General features: G+C 40.3%; 1 protein-coding gene across 1 annotated transcript in view; it reads right to left on the bottom strand.

The window, feature by feature from the left end:
• The window catches only part of CDC73 (cell division cycle 73), a 160,597-nt gene that overhangs the window by 26,916 nt on the left and 107,659 nt on the right, over positions 1 to 26,022 (bottom strand). Inside the window, exon 11 of the mRNA XM_090048497.1 lies at positions 5,640 to 5,697. Coding sequence (XP_089904623.1) covers positions 5,640 to 5,697 — 58 coding nt within the window. The remainder of the gene's footprint in view (positions 1 to 5,639; positions 5,698 to 26,022) is intronic.

Genomic DNA, 26,022 nt, shown 5'->3' with positions numbered 1-26,022 from the left:
CAAATATTTTTCAGACACTACTATAAGCAAGCTGAGGATTTCTTCATAAAGGAACACTCTTTGGAGACCCTAATCCTTTTCATTAACAGCCAGGGTTATAGATAGTAGCACAGGGATTCTACTGACCTTTAATGTGTGAAGAGCTCACAATTATCAGATTTGAATGTCAGACCTCTCTCAAGTCTGTTTGGTATCCCCAGCAAACTTTGGATTGTGCAAGGTCCCGAGATGCCAACTACAGTAACAACACTGTGGCATAATAGTACTGAGAATAAAAAGCTGGCCATGTAGAATCAAGAAAGTTACACAACAAATTGTAGCCCCATCCACTGGAAAGATTTCTACTGAAATGGGGCATGGAGATTTCCTTTTGCAATAAACAGCTTTGGTTTCAGGCTTTCCAGATGAGTGACTTCACCAGAGGCAATTATCTTATCCAAAACTACAAAGCATATGGGCTATGGCTACAGAAAAATATAAGAACTATATCAATATTAAAATGAAGCAGGTTTAACAAGTGCACCAAGGACTGTTTTATTGAAAGTTAAATTTACAGAAATTTAAACTTCTACCACAACAGGTGCAGTTATGACATAGAATAACTCACGCTCCCAATCAGCACCATTCCTTTCCCTTTTCAAGCAGTCAGGCTAGGGACAGAAGTTACATATAAACCACTTCAAAATGGCTGAAACTCGTTTAAGATAAACCTGGCTGAATGTAGTATCAGACTTGACAGATTCAGGTCAGGGTTTACAGAACTTCTGTCCCAGACTTCTTCCTGGTTTAAACTAACTCACAGTCCCCCAGCATCCCAGGATGCTTTGTAGCCCTGGGCTGTGCTGTCTGCTCCAGTGGAGCAGGGTTGGCCCCACCCATCTCCTCCCTAGCTGGAGCACAATTGCTCCAGCTGGCTGAGAAAGGGGTGGGGGTGGGAAACCCTGCTCTGGAGTGCCCCCTTGCTGCTCCAGCAGCAGGAGAAGGGGGGAGCAAGGGGCATGGCCAGATGCCAGTATCTTGAGGGGAAGTAGGGTTTAATTCCTGCTCCCTCCTGTCTCCCACTAGCACAGGACTCCAGCCAGGGTTTGCTTGGCTTTCCACCCTGCTTCCTGCTTGAACAGCAAGAGTTGGGGCATGGCCAGACCCCAGCCCCAGGTCTAAAGCAAAGTGGGGGAGGAAGGACGGAATCGCAGAGAAGTAGAACTGGCAGGGACCTCCAGAGGTCCTCTAGTGCAGGGGTAAGCAACCCCCAGCTCGAGTGCCTGAGTGTGGCACGTGAAGGCATTTTGCTTGGCACATGCAGCTCGGGGCAGACGGTAGGGGTTGAAGCTGTGCTGCCACAACAAGGATCGGGCCCCTCACAGCACCCCCGCTGTCCCACCCTGGCACACCAACATCTTACAAGCCAAGGTTGTATGTGTTTTGGCACTCCGTCCAAAAATGTTGCTGGCCCCTACTCTAGTGTCTAGTCCAGCCTCTGCCTGACCCCTGGCCAGACACTCCCGTACCAGGTTTGCTCGCAGCACCCACAACTGCAAATGTCTGCCAGGGGGACTCTGAACCTGTTGGCTTTTCCCCCATCAGTACAGAGCCCCTGGCAGGCAAATTCTCTGCTCTTTAGCTTCTAGCGGTTGTACTAGAGGGTCTGGCCAGGGCTCAGGCAGGGGCTGGAGTAGACACTAGTGGACCTCTGGAGGTCCCTGCCAGCATCCCTTTCTGTGATTCCCTCGCTCCTTCCCCTCTTTCACCTCAGGCCCGGGGTCAGGGTCTCGCCATGCCCCTGATCTTGTGGCTTGACCTTCCACTGCCACCCGAGGGCTGGGGTCTGGCCACATTCCCTCCACCCCCACACCTAAAAACGCAGGCAAGGGCTGCTTCCCTCCTTCCCCTGCAGGCACACCCTGGCTAGGATCTCTGCAGGCCAGGGTGGAGGTTTACACTCCTCCCCAATCATACACCCCTCAGCACAGCTTCTCTCCAGCCTTTCAGTCACTCTAGAAGGGAAGGGAGGGCTCACCCTAGCACTCCATGGCTTGTGGCCTGAGCCATTGTAGGCATGTGGCTGCATTTCCAGAATCAAAAGTAAATGTCTATTCACTTGCTTGCCGGTTCAATCTATGCTGCTTAGACTAACCTACAAAGACTGAATTGATTCAGGCTTAGGCTTTTTTGAGCATCTGTCCTTAGCCCTGAAAGTTATTTTTGTTCCTAGCCAAACTTAGACATGACTGCAGTAGAAGTTGGCCTGTTACTGATTAGGACAGGGCTGTCCAATTTCCGAATGGCTGGGGGCTGCAGGCCTCCCAGGCACACGCCCAGTGGGTTGCAGGCTACATGCTATACCAGGTGGGTACCTGGGTCCTGCCCTTGACCCCCCAGTCTCCCCACTCCTCCTGCCCTGCCTACAGGCTTTCTTCCTCTGCCTCACCTCCGGGAGTGGGAGCAGGCAGCAAAAGCTGGAGGGAGAGGCTGCTCAGACTCTAGTGTCAGGAACAGGAAAGCAAGAGGGAAACAGTCCACTGGACCTCCTAGAGCCACTGGTTAACCCCTTGAGGGCCATATGTAGCCCCTTAGTTATCAATTGGACAGCCATGGATTAGGACATTCACACAGAACATTTTTCTGCTTTCCAGATTTAAGGCACTTGTTGGTATGGACAAATTTCATCATATGGGTTTTACCTAATTCAGGAAGTTAGTGACAAAATAAGGGACAGAAAAAACAACGCATCTGATATTGTTACATGACTATGCACGACAGATTTTCTTAACTAACTTCCAATTTCATAACAATTGTTCATATTTATGACCACATTTTTCAGCAACTGGCTATAGTGGTATAGATACTCACCAAACATTTTATTAGTAACAAAATATGGTAATTGTATCTTTAAATTAATTATTTTACTAGACACTGTCAAACATGGAAAGAACTAGTGATACCATCCTGAAAAATACTGTCTTGCTCTACAGTCCAGCATTTAAGAGACCCTTGATAACTCTTTTTAATTCTCTTTTCATGTTGTAAGAAGCAACACCAACCTTTCTAATGTACAATAATACTGGTTTATTAATTGACATATACAAAATCATATCTAACTGTATGGCCCTGACCATGACTGTACTTTTTCCATTTGGATTTCTGCTCTTGCCATTTTCACCCTTTTCATATCCCCGTCTGTCAATTCCAAGCACATTTTTAAATCTCAACAGCCCTAGTAAGACATATATGACAAAGTGTGACCTTTCTAGCTCTGAAGCAACTAACAAGATAATAAAACAGAAGACTTTCCAAACACCACCATCTAAATGTGTTTAAAATATTCAATATAGACTTAAGGGAAAAATCATATTACAGGAGCAAATCTTTTAGCATTACTCATGCTCAGGGATACGAAAGAACTAACAAGTTGGGTACTCACATTATCTGGCACTCTGCCCAGGGCCACACAGAGCAGTAGTTTTATATTCTGCTTTAACAACACCTCCATTTACCAAGTGTGAAATCTTAAACAACATCATATATTTAATTTTAAAAAGTGATACAAAAATTTCCTATTTAACGCTTCTCAAAACATGGCCTTTTACAGACTTCTTCACAGTATCTGCAACTGACCTCATTTTACAAACATTTTTCTAACCATTAGGCTTTTACAACTGGCAAATCTTAACTCACCCTAAACATAAGATGCATGAACAAAACCAATAACAACAGAGGTATGTAAACTCATTCTGGGAGGTCACATAATTAGGTTATAAGATTAAAACTAAACAGCCATTATTTCAACAGAGTGAAGAAAACTGGAATATTATGGAAGAGATTATGCAATTTGTTTTGGGATTATTAAATGGCCTATTCTAATATGCAGTAACCTTTGCCATAAGACTATTTCATTACTATTTGGCTGGGGGGGTAAAGTTACTTGACCTAGTATTATTTTTCCTCCCGTCTTCCCCACATGGTCTTTATTCTAAGCTAAAAACTGCCCATTCTAAGCCAAAACCATTTCCACTGTATCTTCCTTCTCCAAAAAGTTCTCAAGCCTCCCTAGTCTTTTCCTAGTTCCATCCTCTCTCACTTACTTTCTCCACTCTTACTCTAATACTAGTACATTTTTGCAAAACAAACTGATGTCTTAGCATGTGACTAATCAACCAATAAAGTCAAAATATTCAAAAGGATTTAGGACTGCCAGGCTCTGGAATGGGCTCCCAAGTGACGCGGTGCTCTCTCCTACCTTGGGGTCTTCAAGAGGAGGCTGGACAGATATTTGGCTGGGGTGTTATGATCCCAGCACGCATTCCTTTCAAGGGCAGGGGGTCAGACCTGATGATCTGTTTAGGTCCCTTCCGACCCCAAGTACTATGATACTGTGAAAATGCAAATGTATATACACAGCAAGATGTGGGCACGATCCATCTAAACTACTGCAAATTTCTGTAACTCTTGTACTCATTACTGGTGTTTTCCAACTGTCTTTAAACAACAGGTTATAAAGGTCCTTAAGGCAAGCACCAAGACTTTAATGAGACTTGCTCTGAGATTTTGAGCACGAGGCTATTGTATAATGAAGGGACTGGACCAAAACTTGAGACATCAAATTTGAAGAATTCTGCCTGAGCCTTGAATTTCTTCTGCAGAGGCCTTTGTGCCTCTCTTCATTTCTCTTATAAAATGTGGGCACTACTTCTGTTTTTAATTCTCCATCATTTTGAATGTCATTCAAGGCAAGGCCTGATTCAGACTGTATATTTGAACAATGCTTAGCACAACAGCACTCTGATGAGGTAAGGCACCTAAAACCAACCATAATACTAGAGTTATTAATGTTTGGCTAGCCCCAAGTACATTTTTTGTTGCTTACAGCATCCAAAATTGTTTCTGGAAATTAATCAGAAAACCCAAATACACAGATTTAAACCAACAAACAAAAACATCAGCCTAGAATAGCATCCACCCCATGCCCAATTACTGGTCCAAGATTACTGTTCATATTTTAGCACATGCTGAGGCATTTTTTAATTTCAATTCTATTTGCCAGTTATTTTTAGGACAGCTTGATTTCAACAACTTCAGCTGCCAATATCAACAAAAAATCCTAGAACAAAAAATTAATTATATATATAGCGTTTCAAATTTCTGGAGTTGCTTAAAGTATATCTCAGGTTTTTTTGCTTTCATGGTTCATGAGAAATTGTCTGCTTGATCCGTATCAAATGTGAAATGGAAAAATACCTTGAGTTTTGGGCTCCAATATGTTTTGAGCTGCTAAAACAATGATTACATGTTGTATGGGGTGGCAAAGGTGGATTTAAAAGAATTTCAACAGTTTATGGCATTTACAGGTAGGCCACAAATTGGACTGTGAAACTGTCAATAATCCATCAATTTCACATGCTAATTTGGCACTAGTTCAGGGTGAACCCAACACACTGCAGACCCGGGACCAGTGCAATTCCTAATCTATGCATGATATGAAGTTAATTAACATACAGTAGTTAGAGATATTTTCAGCAGCCCCCTTTCCCTCCCTCCCCTGACCTGCCCAGTTAGGCTTTTAGCTGCAGCATCAGTCTAGCACAGAAAGCTTTCATCCCAAGAGGAAGAATAATGCATACGAAGGAAGAAAAACAACTTACCTGGTCTTGGCACAGGCTGTGCTGCTGGGGTTTGAGTCTTTCGGGCAGAAGCACCCTCCTATAAAAGGAAAAGAAAACAGTATCATTAGCTTGTCTTTATCCAGATATATTTATTCTCAAAGAAAGTTTGGGCATCACAACATACTAACTAAGCTAAAGAAACAATGGTCTAAACATTCAGACTCTTTCACTTACTGCTTTATGCCATAATATTTTGAAAATAAGACTGTATTTACTCGATTATAAGATGACCCCTGAATAAATACATTCTACTATGCAAAATTTATAAATTTGTTATAGTTTTCCAGGTATCAAATCCAATTATTGAAGGTCTAACTTGAGTTTGCCTTCCTCCCACTGTTACAGCAGAGAAAATAAAATGAGGCAGGGGGTGGGGGAAGTGGGGAGTCCAGGTTGCTCTCTGCTTCCCTTGACTTTTTTCCCTGGCAGCTCTTTTCCCCTTCCATCACCATCAGACCCTGTTCTCACTGAGCACATGGAGGTGAGAACCAATTTTGAAAAGAACCACCTTGAAATTAAACATTGTTGTCACAAGTAGCATATAGTACACCTACAGAACTGGTTCATTGAGAATTGATGCATGCTACTTTTTTTTTAAAACTGCTGCAAGGTTTAGCACAGGTATTTCATAAATACAATTTTGAGCAGTATTTTGGCAATCTAGTATAAACTAGAGGTACACAATAAAGATTTTCTTGGACACGGGGGAGAAGTCACTTCTGCACAGGCGCCTGGTGCCTGGAGGAGATGGAAGTCCCTTTCACAGCACCTTACTCTGCCTGAAAGCAGCCCAACATCTCTGCGGAAGCCCTGGTGCTCAGCCCCCAGCTGCACATGCAGCGTGTCTATGTGTAGCATGAACTGAACTAATGTAGCTGATGTTAACATAGAGTGTAATAATAGTGAAATGTAACCATATTAGTCTTGTCTTGCAAGTAACTTGAAAACTCCATTTTGTATCCTTTTGCTTGACTTAAGTGAATGAACTCTGCATAGCCTTTACGTGTGAGTGTGTTTAAAAGGGTGAATGGTGAGAGAATGGCATAGAGATGGGAAAAGAAGATTTAACTGTTTATGTAAGCAACAAGGCACCAAATGTAAGTTACCAGCCAGCAACTAACTAACAAACAGCTAAAGAATCCCTTTGAAGCTCAAAGGCACAAAGGAAATAACAGAAGGAGAAATTCCGCCAGACAGGCAATGAGAACACTCTAAGGCTAAGATAAGCCAAAGACAAAAGAAGAACAACTGCAAAAACAGAAGCTGGGTATGGAAAAACCCCAAAGCACTAAAACAAAGGATGCCAATCCCTATAAAAGAACACTTCGAAAATGCCAAGTTGGGTGAGTCTCTTTCTCTGCTGCTGTTTCACTGGAGTACAGATACATCTATTCACCCTGCTCCAGCTGCTTTCTTCAAATCTGCTATCTTCAAATCATCATCTATTCAATAAGCCTGGGTTGGGCATCCTGGGTAATGATACTGAGCAACTGCTGCTGGTAACTATATCATCTGGTGTATGTGTGGATGAAATAGTTGTTTTGTGTGTGTATGCCTGTGTGTAATGATTTGTGTGCGTGTTTGTATGAACGGTGTGCCCAAACCTCTCTGCCTAATTCATGTAATCAATAAACACGGCACCTTGCCTCATCCCCCTTTATAAAGTCTGCTCATGATTTGAGCAATTGGCAATTTGAGTAACACATGGGAGAGGCAGCAGCAGAAGCTGATAATGGTCCCTTCGTTGCTGAGCGTGGTGCCCTGTGACTGCTCCCTCCCAATGCCTGCCAGGACCTGTAGTCTGCCGTGTGCTTGGGTTGGTGGCAGGGCATGAAGACCAGACTACATTTGCCAGGATGCTCTAGACATGTGGCCATAGTTATCTGCCACAGTGACTAAAAAAGCCAATAGACGATAACGTCACTTCTCCTTTTATCAGTGTTGATCCAATAGCCAACCGATATATAGGTGCAACCCTAGTACAAACTATTCATGGTATTGTTCCAAAGCCAAAAGCTTGTGATTTACCATCTAATAAAAATATTGAATTTCAACAGAAAATGCCTTATTAGATATGTAGAGGTAGCAATTACTGCTTTATGTGGTCATCAGCTTTTCAACTTTGAGCAAGCACACTACTGTTGGCTTTGATGCAAGGATTTAACTTCCTCTTACAAATAAAAGGGTTAATCTTGAATTTTATTGGACTATTTCTGTTGGTTAAAATACCATCTTCTAAGCAGACTGCTACCTTGACTGAGAAGCATTATTTCAAGACATTCTGCATCTGTGGAAAAGGTATTTTTGCCATTGTCCTTCCATAGTAACTACTGAATTGGAAAGAAATTGATAAAAATCAAAGCACTACACTCTAAAAGGAAACAGTAGGCCAAGCTGGCAGGAATAAAGGATGGCTATCTGAGAGATACCTCACAACTAAGCAGCAGCTGTAATTTGAAACTCAACAACCCTTTCTTTCCCCTGAGAAAGTGGGAATAAGATTTCTCACATCCATCCCTACAGAAAGGTGTCAATGTCTGTGTGAAAAGACTGTTGCCATAGAATTTTAATTATGCATTTTGAAGAAAACATCAAGATTAGTGTTCCAATCCTTACATTTATTTGGGGGGGGGGAGGGAGAGGGAGGGAATCTGATTTTACAAGTGTCCTGAAGGCACAAGAAGAAAAAAAGAGAGATAGTAGCAAAATACTGAACAATAAAGAGTTGCAGTAATTCAGATGTAAATAGCTTTCACATATCCCAAGAGTTTGTCATCCTGAGACTCTACAGCAGAAGTTCTGAATGCAAACTTGTAGTGGTTCAAACTGTAGAGAACATAGTCAATTTATTGGTCTTTTTGAAATTGCTGCCTCATTTCTTCTTATCATGCATTGAAATATGAATTCTAATATTCTTAAAATACTAGAAAGTGGACCTGACAAATTCCTTTATTTATGCATAAGAACATAACTCTTAGAAAACTCTGCTGCAATAAAGTGGCAATAGAAGCAGTGGACAGTTGGGAAGGAAACAGTAAAAAGTGGGTTTAACAGAGTACAAACATGCAAACTGAATCGAGACTGAATTTCTTCAGCCAAATTCCTGCATGCGAGTATGACGCTTAACTTAATGTCAATGGCTTTGTTGGGAAGCATTATATTTTCTCCTATAGGGGTAGGCAAGGCATCAGGTACCACATGCTTGGTCTCTTGAATGTGCTGAAAACTTGAATGCTTCTTCAAACACAAAGGAACAAATTATAAACTACTCTCACTCCCATTCAACCCAACTGGGAATTAAGTTGAAGCATTACAAGTGCCAACATCGCCAGCTATGGCACTGTGCACTGTTTAGTCTATTTTAAGAACAACATCTATTTAATGGCAATCATAGAAGTATGGTCGGAAGGGACCTTGTAGATCTTCAAGTCCAATCCCCTGCCTGGGCAGGAGAAAAACTGAGCTCAAATGACTCCAGCCAGGTAGGCATCAAGCCTCTTCTTAAAGACCCCCCAGGGTAGGAGCCAGCACCACTTCCCTTGGAAGTTGGTTCCAGCTCCTAGCCGCCCTGACTGTGAAGTAGTTCTTACGGATGTCTGATCTAAACCTACTCTCCAACAACTTGTGGCCGTTATTCCTTGTTATGCCAGGGGGCGCTAGGGAAACGAGGTCTCTCCCAAACTCTTCTGGTCCCCCCTATTGAGTTTACAGACCATCACCAGGTCCCCTCTCAACCTTCTCTTGTGAAGGCTGAACAGGTTCAGGTCCTGCAGTCTCTCATTGTAGGGTCTGCCCTGTTGTCCCTGGATCATGCGGGTGGCCTCTGGACCCTCTCAATGTTGTCCACATCCCTCCTGATGTGGGGTACACAGAACTGGACACAGTATTCCAGCTGTGGCCTGACCAGTGTCGCGTAGGGGGGGAGGATCACCTCCTTGGCCCTAGGAACATACAAGATGAAGACACCTAATTTCCACTGAACTTCAATGAGCTTTACTTGCCTAACTTCCTCCGGCTGAGATTTTCCCAGCATCTGAAATGTTTTCTTATTGTGATTGTTGAAGTGAAATCAGGGATCACTTCTGAGACAAGTGCCTCATTCATACAGCTATTCCTATAAAGTTAAATGAAAAACAACTAAAACCTGAAAAGACACTTTCATACTGAAGATACAAATCTTGACTTCATTCTTTATAGTAGAAATACTTACAAGCCTATTCTTAATGCGTTTAGATATTCTTAAACAAGCAAAAGGATAGGTACTTATGCATTCAACAAATCAGTCTTTTAGGATTACCCTAAGTTACAGAGGAAATTCAGTATCACTGACCACAGAGTTCCTTTCTATTGCATCATGCCAGCAGACCTTTGAGCAAAATCTTCACAAAGCCTGCAATACCTATATAGCTAGGTCAGACAGGAGGGAACCATTTAACACCATTATTCCTTAATCAGTTGGAAAAGTCAGTGGAGATGCACAGGACACAACCCCAAAACCCAAGATCAAATCACAGTACGCAGCCCTTACATACTAAAACAAACTAACCACAGACTACAAGGCCAGCTCCTGAAAATCTCATTCAAGTCAAACCAAGGATAAATCACTAACAGTGTTAAAGCCACACGCTATGCATCCAAAGGATACAGCTAATTCATTTTTTTTATTGTTGCACATTATGCAGACTGAACCTTTTGGATGAATTGTTTTGAACAGCATGCTTCCTTATGGCATCTATTTTCTGATGGGTAGTATACAAATTGGCAATAACAAGGACCTGCATCTCAGTTTTGTGGTCTTGACATTACGAAATACAACAAGTAAGCTTTCCTCTTCTGAATAAATTATTTTGGGGTGGGTGTATATATGTATGTGTTTACTAAAATGTGTACAACACAAATGTATATATATGGTCTAACCCACAGGTCTCAAACTTGCCTGCCCCATGGTGCAGGACCAGTCCATGGGCCAGATGAATAGTGCAGGCCCAGCCCCACAGGCCCAAGTGGGCCCATAAAACCCACCCTCCCCACCAGTACTGGATCCAGTTGGCACCTCTGGTCAGTCTGGGACCCAGCAGAAAGCAGCCCAGTACTGCAGGTGCTTGGCTCTGCTGTAGGAACAAGCTGTGGTGTTGGGCTTGTTCCCATGGTGTTTTTCTCAAGTAGCATAGATGCTAAAATTAATTCACATTAATTCAGAGTAAACAGTAAACATCACTACAGGCAAGGTCTTTAATACTGCACTTTTTCCTAATAAAAGCTAACTAAGGAAAAATTAATTGATATAGTAAACATCAGGAAAACAGGCATGAACATCCTTCAGCTATTAAAAGGGCATTCTCTCACATAAGTTTTCAAACTGAACATTTATGCTCAATGATGACATACCTAATTCTTATGCATAAACTGTTCTAGACTGTTCAGGAGTTCATTATGAATATTCATAAACTGAAACTAATTTAGTCACAAAACCATGTAATTTAAAAAATACAAATCTTCCTTTAAAAGATTACTTGCACAGTATTTTAATCAAAGACAAGTCACCTAGTTTAGTTTTGCTAATCTCCTATAAAAAGTTGCTTTTCGTTAACTTGTAATTCACACACTTAACATCAGGGCCGTAATCATCTGGGAGTACAAATTAACATGGAACAAAAGCAGGAAAACTAACACCAAAGCTAAATACTGTTTTACCACTGCATATCAGTGAGTGCATCTATACGTGCACTTTACTGCGGAGGTGACTAATAAGATCTAGAGATAAAATGTCAGTCTATACATGTGCCAGTATTAGGGTGCAATAAACTAACTCTGCTGTAGGACAGTACTGCCAAGTACAGTACAGTACCATCTTACAGCGGAGTATTTTACTGAGCTGAAACACATATGTGAACACTGACCGGAGGCATAAATTGTGTCTAGTCAGCCCAGGCACCACTCTGCAGTTTATTGTGTCACATTAACTTGATGTGTAGATGTACCCAGTATGACTCCATTACCTTTTCAGATTAGTGCCCAATACACATTTTTGAGAGGCGATTCCTTCTGCAGAAGCCTGCACTGCTGTAATCATAGATCTCTATTAAAAATACGCCTCCTGAGGGCTTTAATTTTATTACATATTTCTCACAAATCTCTCTGAGCCTCTTTGTTAAGTTAACCTCATTGTCATTAGTTAGGCTGTACTACACTCAATATTATTTGTAAAATCTGAATACTTATTAATATTCACAGTCAAAATATTTCTAGTCAACTCATTATTAAAGTCTGTATTGTTCCAGCATAATCATTACTACACATTATGAAAATGTAAGATATGGAATTATTTTATTATTTTGTAATCATCTCTCCCTAAACAGCAAATTGCATATCCAGCACTCAATTGTTTTCTACATAAAGATTGACAAAGTGACTGAAGTGACCTTTTAAAAAAAGTTTCAACAGCAAGGAATAGAATTGAAATTTGATGCCATCTTGTGGACTTAATTGAAGAGGTTCTATTCCTATGCTATTCTTTTCAATGTTTTGGCTATTACAGCATTTTAAAGAAAACATTTGCTTGTATTTAGACAAAATAACTGATTGCTAAACACAGTACCACTAGTAAAATATAGCATAAGCACAGGCAAAGAAGGTAGCAGCTGAGTCAGCAGAAAGCATTTACAGGAAGTCTACCCCCAGTATGGACCTACAATATAAAGCAACCTTTTATTTTTGTATCAATTAGAGAGGTCTGATTATTTTATTAACTTCATTCTACTTATAAAACTGGGGTTATTGAAAGTGTCAGCATTTTAATTCTAGTCAGTAGAAGTTAGCAAAGTTACAAGTTAGCAAAGTCAGGAGAAAGGAAGCTGTTAAACTCTATAAATATTCACATTGGAAACCAGCTTTCTGTTTATCTATTCAACTTAAGGGAAAACATGGTATGATACCATGATACGGAGATCTTTTTAGCATCCAAATCATGAGGAGGCAAGTTTCAATTATTGGGGGGGGCGGAAATTAAGAGTGAATTTAAGTTTTCTTAAGAGAAAGTTAGGAATTCAAATTAATCTTTATGTGGTCTAAAAGTATATATGGAAATAATATAATATTTTAAACACAGATGTCAAACATGTGGCCTGAAGGTAGTTATAATTACATTTGCTTATAGTATTTATCCATTTCACATAATAACTTACATCCTGCAAAATGAAAGGTTTTGGGGTTGGTTGTTTTTTTTTTTTTTGGGGGGGGGGAGGGAAACAGGACAGTTTATTTCTGACCCTTTTAGTTATGAAAAAATCCCTTACAAACAGAAACCAATATACAGTTGGTCTTTAGTCTTCTGGAAACCTGACAATCCAGAAATATGAACTACTCCTGTTCCTCTCACTATGGTGTTTTCTGCTAAACGCAAAAGATTGTACCAGACGCCGGATTTAACACACTTTAGATATGCAGGAGATGCAATTTATTTGCACATTTCTGCATACACTAATTGAATAACTGCATGTCCAAGCTGTCAAACAAAGAGCTAAAATTAAATTCTAAGAAGTACAGTATTCTCCCACATAAAACACAAACCCTTTTCTAAAAAAAACAGCTTTTAGAAATCAGAGCATATATTATGAAGCAAAAAAATATGCTTACAGCAGTTTCGACTACTTAAGATTCTGTCAGACATAAGTTGAAAAGTAAAGGATCAACAGGAAGGAGAACAAGTCAGCAGTTCCTCCCTGGCTGCTGACACTCAGTTACTATAACTCACCTCTCCATTCCATTCTCCATTTCAAAAAAACAAACAAAACTTAATGGCATTTACTATTTTATTTTAGTCCATTCAGGTTCTTGTACCAGGCTACCTACTTCTTTATCCAAGTACCTAAATGCAATCATAACTTCTACATCCTTAGTTAGCGTAATGTTACAAGGGCTACTTCTACTGCTCGTTGCAAAAACGTCACCACTAGAAAAACCAAGGTGGATTGAGGCCATTATAAAGACTGTTTTTAATCAACACAGTGCCTGGAAAACAAAGAAGAATGCAGTTTGCTTTCACCCAGAGGATGAGTTTGATACTATTTGTCTACAGTAAAAAAACTGCTCAGCCAGAGTATAACTTCCATTTTTATATTTTATTCTTAGGCATCAATACTAGAAAGTTAACTAAATTTTTTTTTTAAAGAAATAAAAAAAGTAAATCAATTCAGAAACTTCAAGTAGACTAATTAAATAATTATTAAAGAAAAAAATCATTATTCACCACTAAGTGAATATTTACTATTAACACAGAAAGCAAATAAAATTAATTATGAAAACTTGGAATATGTACGATAGAGAGAATGCAATTAAACATTTAAAAAAGAACAAAGACACTCTTCATATTAAAACAGCTCTCTTACAGGTAGCTTGAGAAGATACAAATGAAAGCTTCCCAATTTTTCACTGCACCTTCAAGCCAAAGAGATTCCTATCTTGAAAGGTTAGGTAGAGGGAAAATAAAATTCAACTTGGGAGGGGATACAATTTTCAGAGAACCATATCATTAATACATATAACAAATTCCACAACAAAGTATAACCTATTCTGAATGGGCATTTTAAAGTATTTTTTGTTGTTAAGGTGGAGTACAATGGGGTAAATTAAGTAAGAGATGTTTGGAACAAAACTAACTTTGCTTATCCAAAATTGTTTGCTTATAAAATTTTATCCAAAATTGTTTGCTTATAAATGTTGTCGTTCATTACCAAATTTGGTTACAAAATTAGCTAGAATTAAAAGTTTCAGTACTTCAACTGCTTTTGGTAGCCTGAAAAGTTGCATATCGCACACTGTCAATAAAAAGAACCGTTTCAATAGCAAATCAAGCAAGAAGGTAAGTTTCACTGGAATGAAGGAACATTGGGCAGGAGGTGGAGAAAAATCACTGCAATTTCTTGTCTGCCTAAACTGGCTACTAATCTAAAAAGTACAGAATTAACACAACCCAGTTTAGTGAGACAAATACTACTCAACTCTTCCAAGCACACTGAGTATGCATTTAAATAGCCCAGGTCACAAGCAAAGCTGTAGGAACAACGCAAGTACCAGAGTCGAAAAGGACACCACAACTATAATGAAAGAACAAATGTCCTTGTGCATACTTTCAGAAAATGGAACAAGACCCCAAGTGACAACTGCTATATTTACTTGCATACCACATGCCCTTAAGGACATGCTTTTTGTTTTGGGATGGCAGAATGAAGGGGAAAAGATTTTTTTCAGTGGTTTCCCTGCCACAGCATGGTCTCCATGGCTAAGTACAGACAGTCAAAAAGCCTGAGGCTGAACTGATTCAGTCTTTGCAGGTTAGTCTAAGCTGCAAAGATTGAACCGATAAGCAAATGAACACACATTCACTTTTGATTCAGGAAATGGAGACGCATGCCTGTAGTGACTCAAGCCAGAAGCCCAAATGGGGGGCTGGAGGCCTGGGGGGTAGGGGGAGGGCGCACTAGAGCATATCTGCCAGCCACTGCTAAAGGGAAGGGAAGAGGGAAAGCCCTGCTGGAGCAGAGGCGGCAGGGCCAGGCTACAGCGTGTGCTCTGCCTGGGTTGGGGGGGGGAGGGGGGGAGGGAAAACAGTGGCACTGAACTGATAAAAGCTTGAAAAAGAATAGTTCTCTCTGAAAAACTAGAAACTGAAAAGCTATAAATGCAGCCTGGGCTGTGTGTTTGTTCACTCTTCCTGCTGCCCCCCCAGGTGTCTGGGATCTGCAGTCCACAAATCAGAGGAGCAGGACTCTCAGTTATTCATCACTTCCCCTTCTTGCTTTCAGGTGCCTCTGGGCTTTGTAGTCCACAGAATTGTTGCCAGCATTAAGTTTTAGTGGGGCAGGGCAGCTCTGCACTCAGGGGAAGGTGAGTTTAACCCCACCTCCCTGGTCCCACACCTCAGCTGGGGTTTGGCGGGGAGGGGGGTGGAGGGAGGAAAGGAGAAGAGAGGTGGGTAGTGAGCCAGCCCGTGAGGCCAGTGAGCCAGCCCTCACTGCTCCAGCTAGGGAGCAGAGGGTGGGGCCAGCCCTGCTCTCTGGAGCAGACAACACAGCCCAACCTAAGGCTGAAAAGCATGCTGGGATGCTGGGGGACTGGGCATTAACTTAAGCCAGGAAGGAGTCTGGGACATAAGTTTCATCAACTGGTTTAAGCCAAATCAATTAAGTCTGATACTACATTAAACCACGTTTATCTTTGTTTTGGCCATTTTGAAACTGGTTTATGTGCACTGAACTTCTGTTCTGTTACAGGTTTAAACCAGTTTCTGATCACTTATACTGGTTTATGTGCAATTTATGTCCCTAGCCCCTATGGCTGAAGGCTCCCAACCACATGTAGGAGGGACAGAGTCTATTCCCCTGCAGCACTTACCCTGTCATTGAAGCTGCACAGCCAGTGGCTAAACCTCTCACAGCCACTGCCAAACTGACAGCTAAGTATGAGGGTGCAGCCGCAGCAAGAGGATGAGGGATGCAGAGGAAGGAAATCTCTACCAATCCTCAGGGTTCAGCATGCAGCCACAGGATCACAGCCCAACAGCCATTCTAGTGGCATCCATTCTGGCACAGAAATCAAAATTTCTTCCCTTGACACGGATCCCAGTTTTGGAGGGCTAATTTTCAGGGGAAGGATTTGCACAGTATGCAAGGAAGTATGGTATTGGCTTCACAAACTTAAGACTCCAAAAATTCAAAAAGTTAGCATTAAATACATGACTGTATGTCGCATTTTAAACCATTCTTGAACCAGTGTCACTGATGCACACACACACATGCAAGCTTCTAATAAATATATCTATATAGATACATATATATTAGAAGCATATTTTTTTTCACCCACTATCAAAAGCAGGTTGGAATAATTAGTAGAAAGATACCATCAAAAGTAGGTTAGAATAATTAGTAGGAAGAGACTCCCTTTACAAATGGGTTGCTTTTAATTTAAAGATCATAGCTCAGACTAATCTCAGGCTTGTGAAAGACTGGTGACAGTCAATGTAAACAGTTAATATAAATATAATCCTTCTGCTGTGCATAAAAGATGCTTTTATTGAGAGTAAAAAGCAATTCTGAGTCCTGAGATTAGGCAATAACTTTTTCTTCTCCACCAGGCAACAGTTTGTCTGTAATCCCCTACTTCCACACATTTGATCAAAGAAGCTATTGGACTTGCCCCATTAACACATGGAAGATGTGAGCAGTCATCTCTCAAACTTTTCTTTTTTAATAAAAATTCTTCTTTTCTTCAATTTAATAATTCTGAAGAAGTTTCAAGTATTACCTAATACAAGCCAAACATCAAGTCAAATAACTGGAGATCCAAAAGCATGTTTTGTCATTATCTGTAAGTGGGTGTACTGCAATAGGCTGCTCTACTCTGGGCAGCACACAGAAGTTTATTTACAATCTCAGTAGTACTCATTTCCTGTACTAATTCAATTAATTCTGTAAAATTCCCAATAGACCTGGGATGAGCATAAACAATGTACTGCAAATTCCTAGTAGCAACAAATAATTTTTAAACCTTATGCGTTATATAGATTCATAGATGTAGGGGCGGAAGGGACCTACATAGATCTTCAAGTCTGACCTGCTGCCCTGGGCAGGAGAGAATACTGGGCTCATAAGACCCCAGCTAGGTAACTCTCAAGCCCCCCTGCTTAAAGACCCCAAGGTAGGAGCCAGCACCACTTCCCTTGGAACTTGGTTCCAGATCCTAGCCGCCCTGACTGTGAAATAGTGTCTTCTAATATCCAGCCTGAACGTACTCTCAAACAACTTATGGCCATTATTCCTTGTTACTCCGGAAGGTGTTCAGATGAACAAGGTCTCTCCCATTCCCCACTGGTAAGATGGCCACCAGTTCACCTCTCAGCCTTCTCTTGTGAAGGGTGAACAGGTTCAGGTCCTGTAGCCTCTCCTCATAGGGTCTGCCCTGCTGTATCTGGATCATACAAGTGGCCCTCCCTTTGGACCCTCTCAATGCTGGCCACATCTCTCCTAAAGTGCAGTGCCCAGAACTGGATGCAGTACTCCAACTGTGACCTGACCAGTGTCGCATAGAGGGGGAGGATCACCTCCTTGGCCCTGCTTGTGATGCATGTGTGGATGCATGACAAGGTGCAGTTGGCCTTACTGACCACGTCCTCACATTGACTGCCCATGTTCATTTTGGAATCGATAATGACTCCAAGATCTCTTTCTGCCACTGTGCTTTCGAGAAGGGAGTTCCCCAGCCTATAGATATAAATTCTTGCATTTGTGGTTCCAAAAATCGCTTGCAACAATAAATCAGAAATGTATATACAAGAGTGCAGTTTGATACATAAAAGATCAGGGTAATATCTAAACAGCTTTCCTATTAACTGGTTATTTGCTATAATGTAAACACAATTGTTTATTCTCTCCTGCAAAGTTAGGAACGAGGAATCTTATTGGTTTGGTTATTTGCTATAATGTAAACACAAGTGTTTATTTTCTCCTGCAAAGTTAGGAATGAGGAATCTTATTGGTTTAAAAGCTTTAGAGGTTTTCTTCGCCCTACTCCATGCACCCCCCCCCCTTTTTTTAAATCTGTGAATTAAAATGCCATTGATGTAATTGTTTTGAAATTAGTATCTGGGAAGAAAGATATGAAGAGAATTCTGTATGCCAGAGTATCTTTTATCTAAGTTAGTGTTACTTTGCTGGACTCCTGGACTGTTATGTATGAGGTTCAGATGGTTTGTTAATAAAAGAGCACAGCTGGGAACATTCACCATATGTACAGAAATATATTAATTTTGTAATCTAAGCACATCTTTGCAACATATTAAAAACCCCAAACAAGAGAATAGTGATGGTATGTTAAAAAATAATAGCCCTGCAAGGAGAAACTCCAAGGTCCCATTCTTACTAACATTACACCAATATGCAGTGTAGTTGTGAAGAAAAATAGGCAGGCCAAGATTTTCTGCAAGAAAATCTGTTTTTTGAAAAAAAAGGATACTTGTAAAACAGTAACATCTCTGTGTGTGATAACAGAATTTTTACAAGCACTGCAGGTGCCTAAACTAGGGCAGATGGAAGTTTAGTATGTGCTAAGATTTTCGGTTAAAGAACAAACCTGATTAACTATATGCACCAATATTAAAATGCCAGAAAAACAGGACAATTTTTTCTTTAGTCACTCAAAGTGTGTGTTCAGGATGTTGGTATGCCAAGCAAACTTCCATAACACAAATGGGAATGTAAAATACTGGTTTTTTTATACTCCATTTTCTTTATATTTTTACCCATACTTTTTTCAACTTAATTTCTCATCCAGCTATGATCTCACCCATCTCATTAATTGGGAAAATTAAACTATAATCTTACAGTATCTGTAATTTACAGGTTTGAACTATCATAGCTCACATTACTTTTATTGTGGGAATTTACAGTTTTGTCATGGTAGAATGCATCTTGGAAGGCGATGGCGGCAGAGAAGTGAGACAATTTCCCAAATAATTTTCTTGCAAGGTTTTGATTATCAGGACCGACTCGTCAAGTTTTGGCTTTGTATTCCTGCATAAGTCAACACGGAGTAAAACATACCAGCTTCCTGCACATCCAGATAAAACAAACTGAATTCTTAGTAGTACACGTTTTCACCATGCTAAAAGTCTTAGTTATTGGTATAATTAAATGCAAGAAAACAAACATAAAATCTACAAGTGTGTGGATCGCTATGAATAAATACAAAGGTATGGGCTATGCTCCCCAACAGATGAAAAGGGATTTTTAAGTCAGAGACTAGAACCATTAAGAGCCATGTCCCTACATGCAAGGGTGTACACTTGCAGCGGCACGAAAGCTGAAGCACATGGCCCTGCACATACTCTTCATTGTGTCATATTGAACATAGTAGTTTGAACTCTTATAATAACTGCCCCTTAGCCAGTTTAGAGAAAAGGCAAGGTTCATCTTCTTATCTAGGCCATTGCTTGCTTTGCCTGGCCCTGCAATAAGTTTGTTTAAAAGTCTTAGGTTCTCAATGTTATCTTTAGAGACCTTTAACAAGTTAACCTAGAAACAAGAAAAATGACCCTTAGGCAAACATTCTGAGAGATCAAACCCTAGAAGATTTTGAAAGGGGGTTGGGAAAGACAGGTCACCGCAGTGTTGTGGAAAATCTCCCAAAAGCAAAAGTAAGATCTGAGCCCAATTTGGGAATAGTGACAGGTTTGGGTAGGAGGGGCCCATGACAGCAACTCACCCGCTATATAACCTGTAACCTACAGTCCCAATTTGGAGGTAAACTCACTTGCAGAATACAGAAGGAAGAATCGTAAGTGTAGGCTGGATCAGACTGATCACCTGAACCACCCTCTCCGTGAACAAGAACTCCCATTTACGCCGAAGCCGTGGAGCGCCCGAGTGGGACCGAAGGAAGGGGACTCGTTCCTATCACTGCTGAGACCAACCCTAACTAAAGAATGAAAGGATACCTGGGGATTTGGTTTCTCGGAATTCTAGGATTGTAAGTATACCATGAGAAACAATAGTAGCGATTCCAATTTAACTTTTAGTTGTAATTGTAGCTGTTTTTGTAATACTAATTCTTATAGCATTGTTTGGGAAGTAAGTGTGTTTGGAGCATTGTTTCTAATATATGTAGTTATTGTGTTTTTAATGTTTGTGGTATTTCTTAAAGCTAAGCAGTGTTATATGCATAATAGGGAGTTTTAATAAACATATTAAAGGAATAAAAATCATCATCACTATGAAAACAAACATGGCTCAACCTCACCCCACCAGAGTACTGATTTGAACCAATATATTGTGTGGGAATTCTCTCTATCCTGTAAACCTATAAAAAAGAGAGACACTGCAGATCAAATTGTCCTGCAACCTGCAAACTGTCCTTGCCCAGCTCCTAAGTCAGGAAGAGCTGGCAGCTGGGGCCAGCACCAGTGGCTGGTTTTAACAGTCTAACCTGGTGGCCTGTAGCAACATGAACAAAGGTAGGGCAGCACAGCAGCCTGGCTGGCAGTGAGAATACTGCTCTGGATGGTCTAGCCTCCATGTGTGGCACTGCATGTTTGTTGTGCATGCATTATGTCGCTTTGTGAATTTGGGGATGAGGGGTGGGGGGGGAGTTACTACTGGGAAATCATGGTAGCAAATTTTGGCCCCGCTCTGCAAATTTGCAGTGCAGGTCATGTTTTAAATGTTCACCATGTGCAGTTTGTGGCACCACAAGAGAGGTTTACAGCATCACAAACCACATGTGTCTCCATATCTGAATGTGCCTATGGAGTCCAGGAAGATTTCAAGACCACACAATGTCAGGGTAATTAAGAGCATCAAGCCAGAGTAATGTTTAGGGACAGCATAAGTTCATTACCACGAGCAACAACTTTCTTCCACATGCTCAGTTACAAACTGTTATTCTTTCAAGATGTCCATAGTTCTCAGATAAGTAAATCATGGCACTATTTGCACTGGACACAAAAGTACAATATAGCTGCCACATGTAGTCTGTTGAAATCACTTGAAGAACTATGACAGCACAGATCATGATTTCTCAAAAACTCTTCCATGGAGTAAGCTGTTTCAATAGTGCATCATATGTAGCCACACATCCTACCAGCAATTACATATGTTGCTTACAATTGCTCAACATTTATGTGAAAACTATACCAATAGCTTACACGTAAAATTAACACTTAGAGTTTAAAAACAGGGTGGAAAGCCAGCATCACTGGAGCTGTTGCATTATCAGTGTGGGCCTAGAACAGCGGTTCCCAACCCCAGGCCATTACCCAAATGAGGGTCACGGGGCAATGCCGGCAGCACTGCACACAAAAGATGAGTTGTGTCCCATACCAGGAACACCTCCATCCCCAGGCTGCCACTGCACTGTGCTCCCAGGAGTGGGTTGCAGAAAAAAAAGGTTGGGACCCACTGGCCAAGAATAAAGGCCTTTGACATAAATACAGGCCTCTTGACAGAAGTAGCTTGACTCTTTCCCAGCAATGGGGGTTATGTGAAATGCAGTTTTTGCTAAAATGGGATTAATTAAGCATACTAAGAAACTGATCAAGAACAGAAAATCAATATATGGTCTTTTGCAGATATGGACCTGCTAAGGCAGTACAAACCATAGAGATGTGCAACGTAAGTGAACGACCATAGGAAAATGAATATGTGAAGGTTTAAGAAATGAAATTATTCAAGCAAAACAAGAATAAAATTGGGATGTAGCTTTGATTCGACTATCTCTGATCCCCAGACCAAAAGAGTCTACCTTGAATAAGAGTCTGGATGTAGGAGCCAAGAACCCCCAGACAAGACCTCACAGACTGATCAACCACAGATGTCATGTTCGTTATTTTTTTAAGGTAGTGAGCATATATTTGTTGATTTGATTATATTGCAGTAGAAGGTATTCATAGTGATTTATATTTGTATTAGTTGTAAAAGGATAATAAACTTAGCTTTCATTAAGCCTGATTGCCTGCAGTTTCCTTACCTGGTAAAAAGGCCCATGCGTTGAGGTAAGGAAATAAATCCTCATTGTTTGATACACAGACATAACACCAGTAAGTGGTTTAAAAGACAAGCAGCTGTCTCGGACCCGTTTGAAAACTTCCCATAAAAATATTAATATTCTTGGATTCAGGAGATGGCTGAAATTTACATATTAAAATGAGAGAGGCAAAGGAATAACTTAATTTCTGATTCTGGCCTAAATTGAAAGATAAGGCCTATTTCAAAGTATTTTCTTTCAGGAAATTTTCTGGACCTATGCATAAAACTATAGCCCTTTCTTAAAACTTCAAGCTCTTAGGGGGACATGGGAAAAATAATTATGCCCCACTTTGCCACATTCAAGAATAGATCAGCATCCTCCATCACTCTCCCCACTGCCCTGCCAGCCTCTCCTCCCCTCCCTCAAAAAACATGTCATTATGATCTGCCTCTAAAAGTTGAAATTGTAACATATTTGTAACTATTCTACCCAAGCAGCAAAACCCAAGACATTACAATCACATAGGCTACTGTCAATGCTACGAAACCAAGTGCCATTCCCATTTCTTATTCAACAAGTCTCCTTGGTCTTTTGACAGTTTATATCAAAACAGCAGGAAGGAAAACAGTTCATTTACTACTATTGATGCACATGAGTGGATGCAGTTAAAATATGACATAAGACACTGTTGCTACAAAGAAGTACAATCTTTGTCATAACAGCAGCAGTCACAGGAGAGCAAAGTTATTTTTCCTGTTAACTTTTCTAATCCCTAGTTTCAGTCTTATGCACACAGTCCCATCAGGAAAGTTTGATGCTGAAATCTCCACATGCTAGCTGAAATTTAACTGTACTGTAATGTTTTTCAAAACTGCATATGAATAGTTAGTAACATATACCCTGTTACTTAAGTAGGAAATACCAAACTTGACTAAGTTGTTTGTCTGAAATGAAACCAAGTTTGGCTAAATTGCTGTGAGATGAGTTTTTATTCCCACCCCCTTCTTTCACATCAGTAACTCCTTCCCAACAAATTAAGGATCTATTCAGAGCAACTGATCTACACGTATTGCAAGTTTCCACAATGAGGCACAGAAATCTAATCCATAACAAAACGAGAGAGTAGTCATTTGATGAGCAAGTCTTTCATTAAAAAAAGAAAAACTCATCCAAAGGCCAACCGTTCTCAACAAAATCTAAAAATACTCCATAGTTCTTGTTTATCTGATACAAATTCACTAACTACAGAAAAGTTTTTATTTTGAAAATCATCATGAACAGGTCTGATATTTGATTGCTATACGAGTATGTTCCGTTAGCTGAAATACAAACCACAGAATGGAAAAAGGGTTTTGTTTAGTTTCAATCAAGTAAAATACAAGAGAACAAAATCAAAGCCTGTCAAGATGAAGAATCATATTCACTACTCATTTTTTTGTAATCATGGAATGTTGATAGCGTCACACTAAAATCCTTCATCTTATTGTCTAACAAGCACAATGACTGCCCATTCATTTTAAGTAGTTGATTAATGTTTCACTACCACAGCTGGTTAGAAAAACATAAATACAAACATTTTTCTTCTTCATCTATACACGAATTTAAGATAGCAGATTATATCAAAATGTTCAATTAAATGTGTGGGCCACTATAGATAGATAGATAGATAGATAGATAGATAGATATGAGACAGGTAGTAAAATGCATGATTCATAATCCCAGAAGATGAAAGTGACCGTTTTACTCCCGAGTCATGGTTTGGGTACCACTGTACTAGCATATTAATTCCTATATTAGTAAAAATGAAAACAAGTAAAATTCAGATAAATTTAAAATGATAAACTTCTAAATAATTACTAATACAGAAAACCCACAAGAAAGTTACCTCAGAACCAGATCTTTCTCTTTCACAGAAACTTTCAAAGCCTACAGAAGATATAGCAATACTATCAGAATTAATTAAATTTGGAGGGGGAAATAATTTTTCCACCCCCATAAACCCCCCCCCCAAAAACACAACTTTCTGACTTCCTAAACTTTATACCAGGGGTGTCAAACTCACTTTAGGTAGCCCACCAGACTACACATGGGCTGGATGCAATGGTTCTACACGTTAGATCCAGCCAGCTGGCCATACACTTAAGGCCCCTGCCTTACAGATTTGTAGGCAAGCACAGAAAGAGCCAGAAAGACTTTCCATGAATTTCAGTGTTCTCATATATAGCTGACTACACAGTCTGGCACAAATTTATATGTTCAGCAAACATCTTAACATGCACATGTTCCCAGGATCAGGTGTTGAAATGGACTTGTAGGTGACTGCAATAATACTTTTGTTCTATCAGGTTTCAGACTATCCATACCAAGACAGATACTTTATTCTGGATTGTATTATATGCCAGTACCTACCCAGCACAGTGATGAAATCAGATCATGCACTCGGAATGAGAACGTGAGATTTTTAGCAATAAAATACTGTCTTATTTGAAATCTTCTGACTGTCATAGTTCTGTGTCCCTGAGATTTCTTTGCAAGTTAACTTCTATTGTAGTACTCTATCCCCAAATTCTAGATTTTATTGCAGTACTACACTGACTAGATTATCTTTCACATTTGACAAATCCTTCAGTTTTAACACTTCCTAAACTCCTTTCCACTAGAAAGCTTTCACTAGTAATCAGGAGACAGCCAAAACATTTAGGACCGTTTTACCACAGGTCATGCTAGACACTGATGACAGCATCTATTCTTTAAGCAACTCTGCACAAGTAAACGGAAACAGTTCCTCTCTCTGTCTAGCATGCTCTGCATGGCCAATTTCCTCTTGGGCCAGACCAAGATGGCAACCCTGAAGAGCCACAGAAACAGGAGGTGAACTCCAATTTCCAGTTACATGGGTTTTTTTCCCTTTGTTGTTGTTACTGATAAGTGTGTCATACTCAGTCCCTGAAATGGCTAAACACCTTTGCATTTTCGCCATTTGTTTTTAATATTTGTATAAAGAAGCTTTAAAAGTAAAAAAGATCCAAATCTCAGATGATCTTTGGCCCTGTGAACAGAACAGAACATTTCTGCGGCTTTTCAGAGTTTCCATCTTGGCCTGGCCAAGGAAATTGGCCATACAGAGCACACTAGAGAGAAGGGCTGACTATGATCATAATAACTACAAACATAACATTTACATTTCTCCACTATGTCTTTCCATCTAACAGTTTTTACACTGAGCTTGCCTGCCACAAGCATAAATTACCCAATTACAGAATTTAATTATTGGAGTTTTCCCTTGAATTTGTCACCCTCCCACTGCTAGAGCAAGGAAAACATATCTGGGTGGTCAAGTAGCCCTTTCCTCTATACATCCCCACAACTTATGCTCCTGGCAGCCCCTTCCCCTTTTCCATAGTGCCAGATCTTACTTTCTCTGAGCACATGGAAGTGAGGAACAAATTTAAAAACAATGACCTAGAAATTAAACCTGGCTTTGTAATTTCTGCACAGAACCCATGCATTTACTTTATCCAGGATTGATGGACGCAATTTTTTTTTTCCTGAAGCTCCTACAAGTTTCAGCACAGGTACTCCATAAACACACTTTTCAACAGCAATTTGGCACCTACTTATGTAGCACAAACTTTTTTTTATTTCATGAGCCAAATCAGTTCCAGATTTGGCCGAAGCTCAATAGTCAGGTTCCAAAATTTGCCTAAGCAGAGTTCAATTGTCAACTGTGTGGCTCTACAATTTTCCCTGCCAGACCCATGGTCTGGGGCTTTGGCTACTCCCCAAATTCAGGCAGGCATTCTATGTGCAAGTCCCAGACCCAGAGGCGTTGGGGTTCAGATACCCC

Source organism: Crocodylus siamensis, chromosome 5, assembly GCF_052110815.1.
Source record: "Crocodylus siamensis isolate JL-2025a chromosome 5, ASM5211081v1, whole genome shotgun sequence".
Lineage (NCBI taxonomy): Eukaryota > Metazoa > Chordata > Crocodylia > Crocodylidae > Crocodylus > Crocodylus siamensis.
This window is presented reverse-complemented; position numbering and strand designations above follow the sequence as displayed.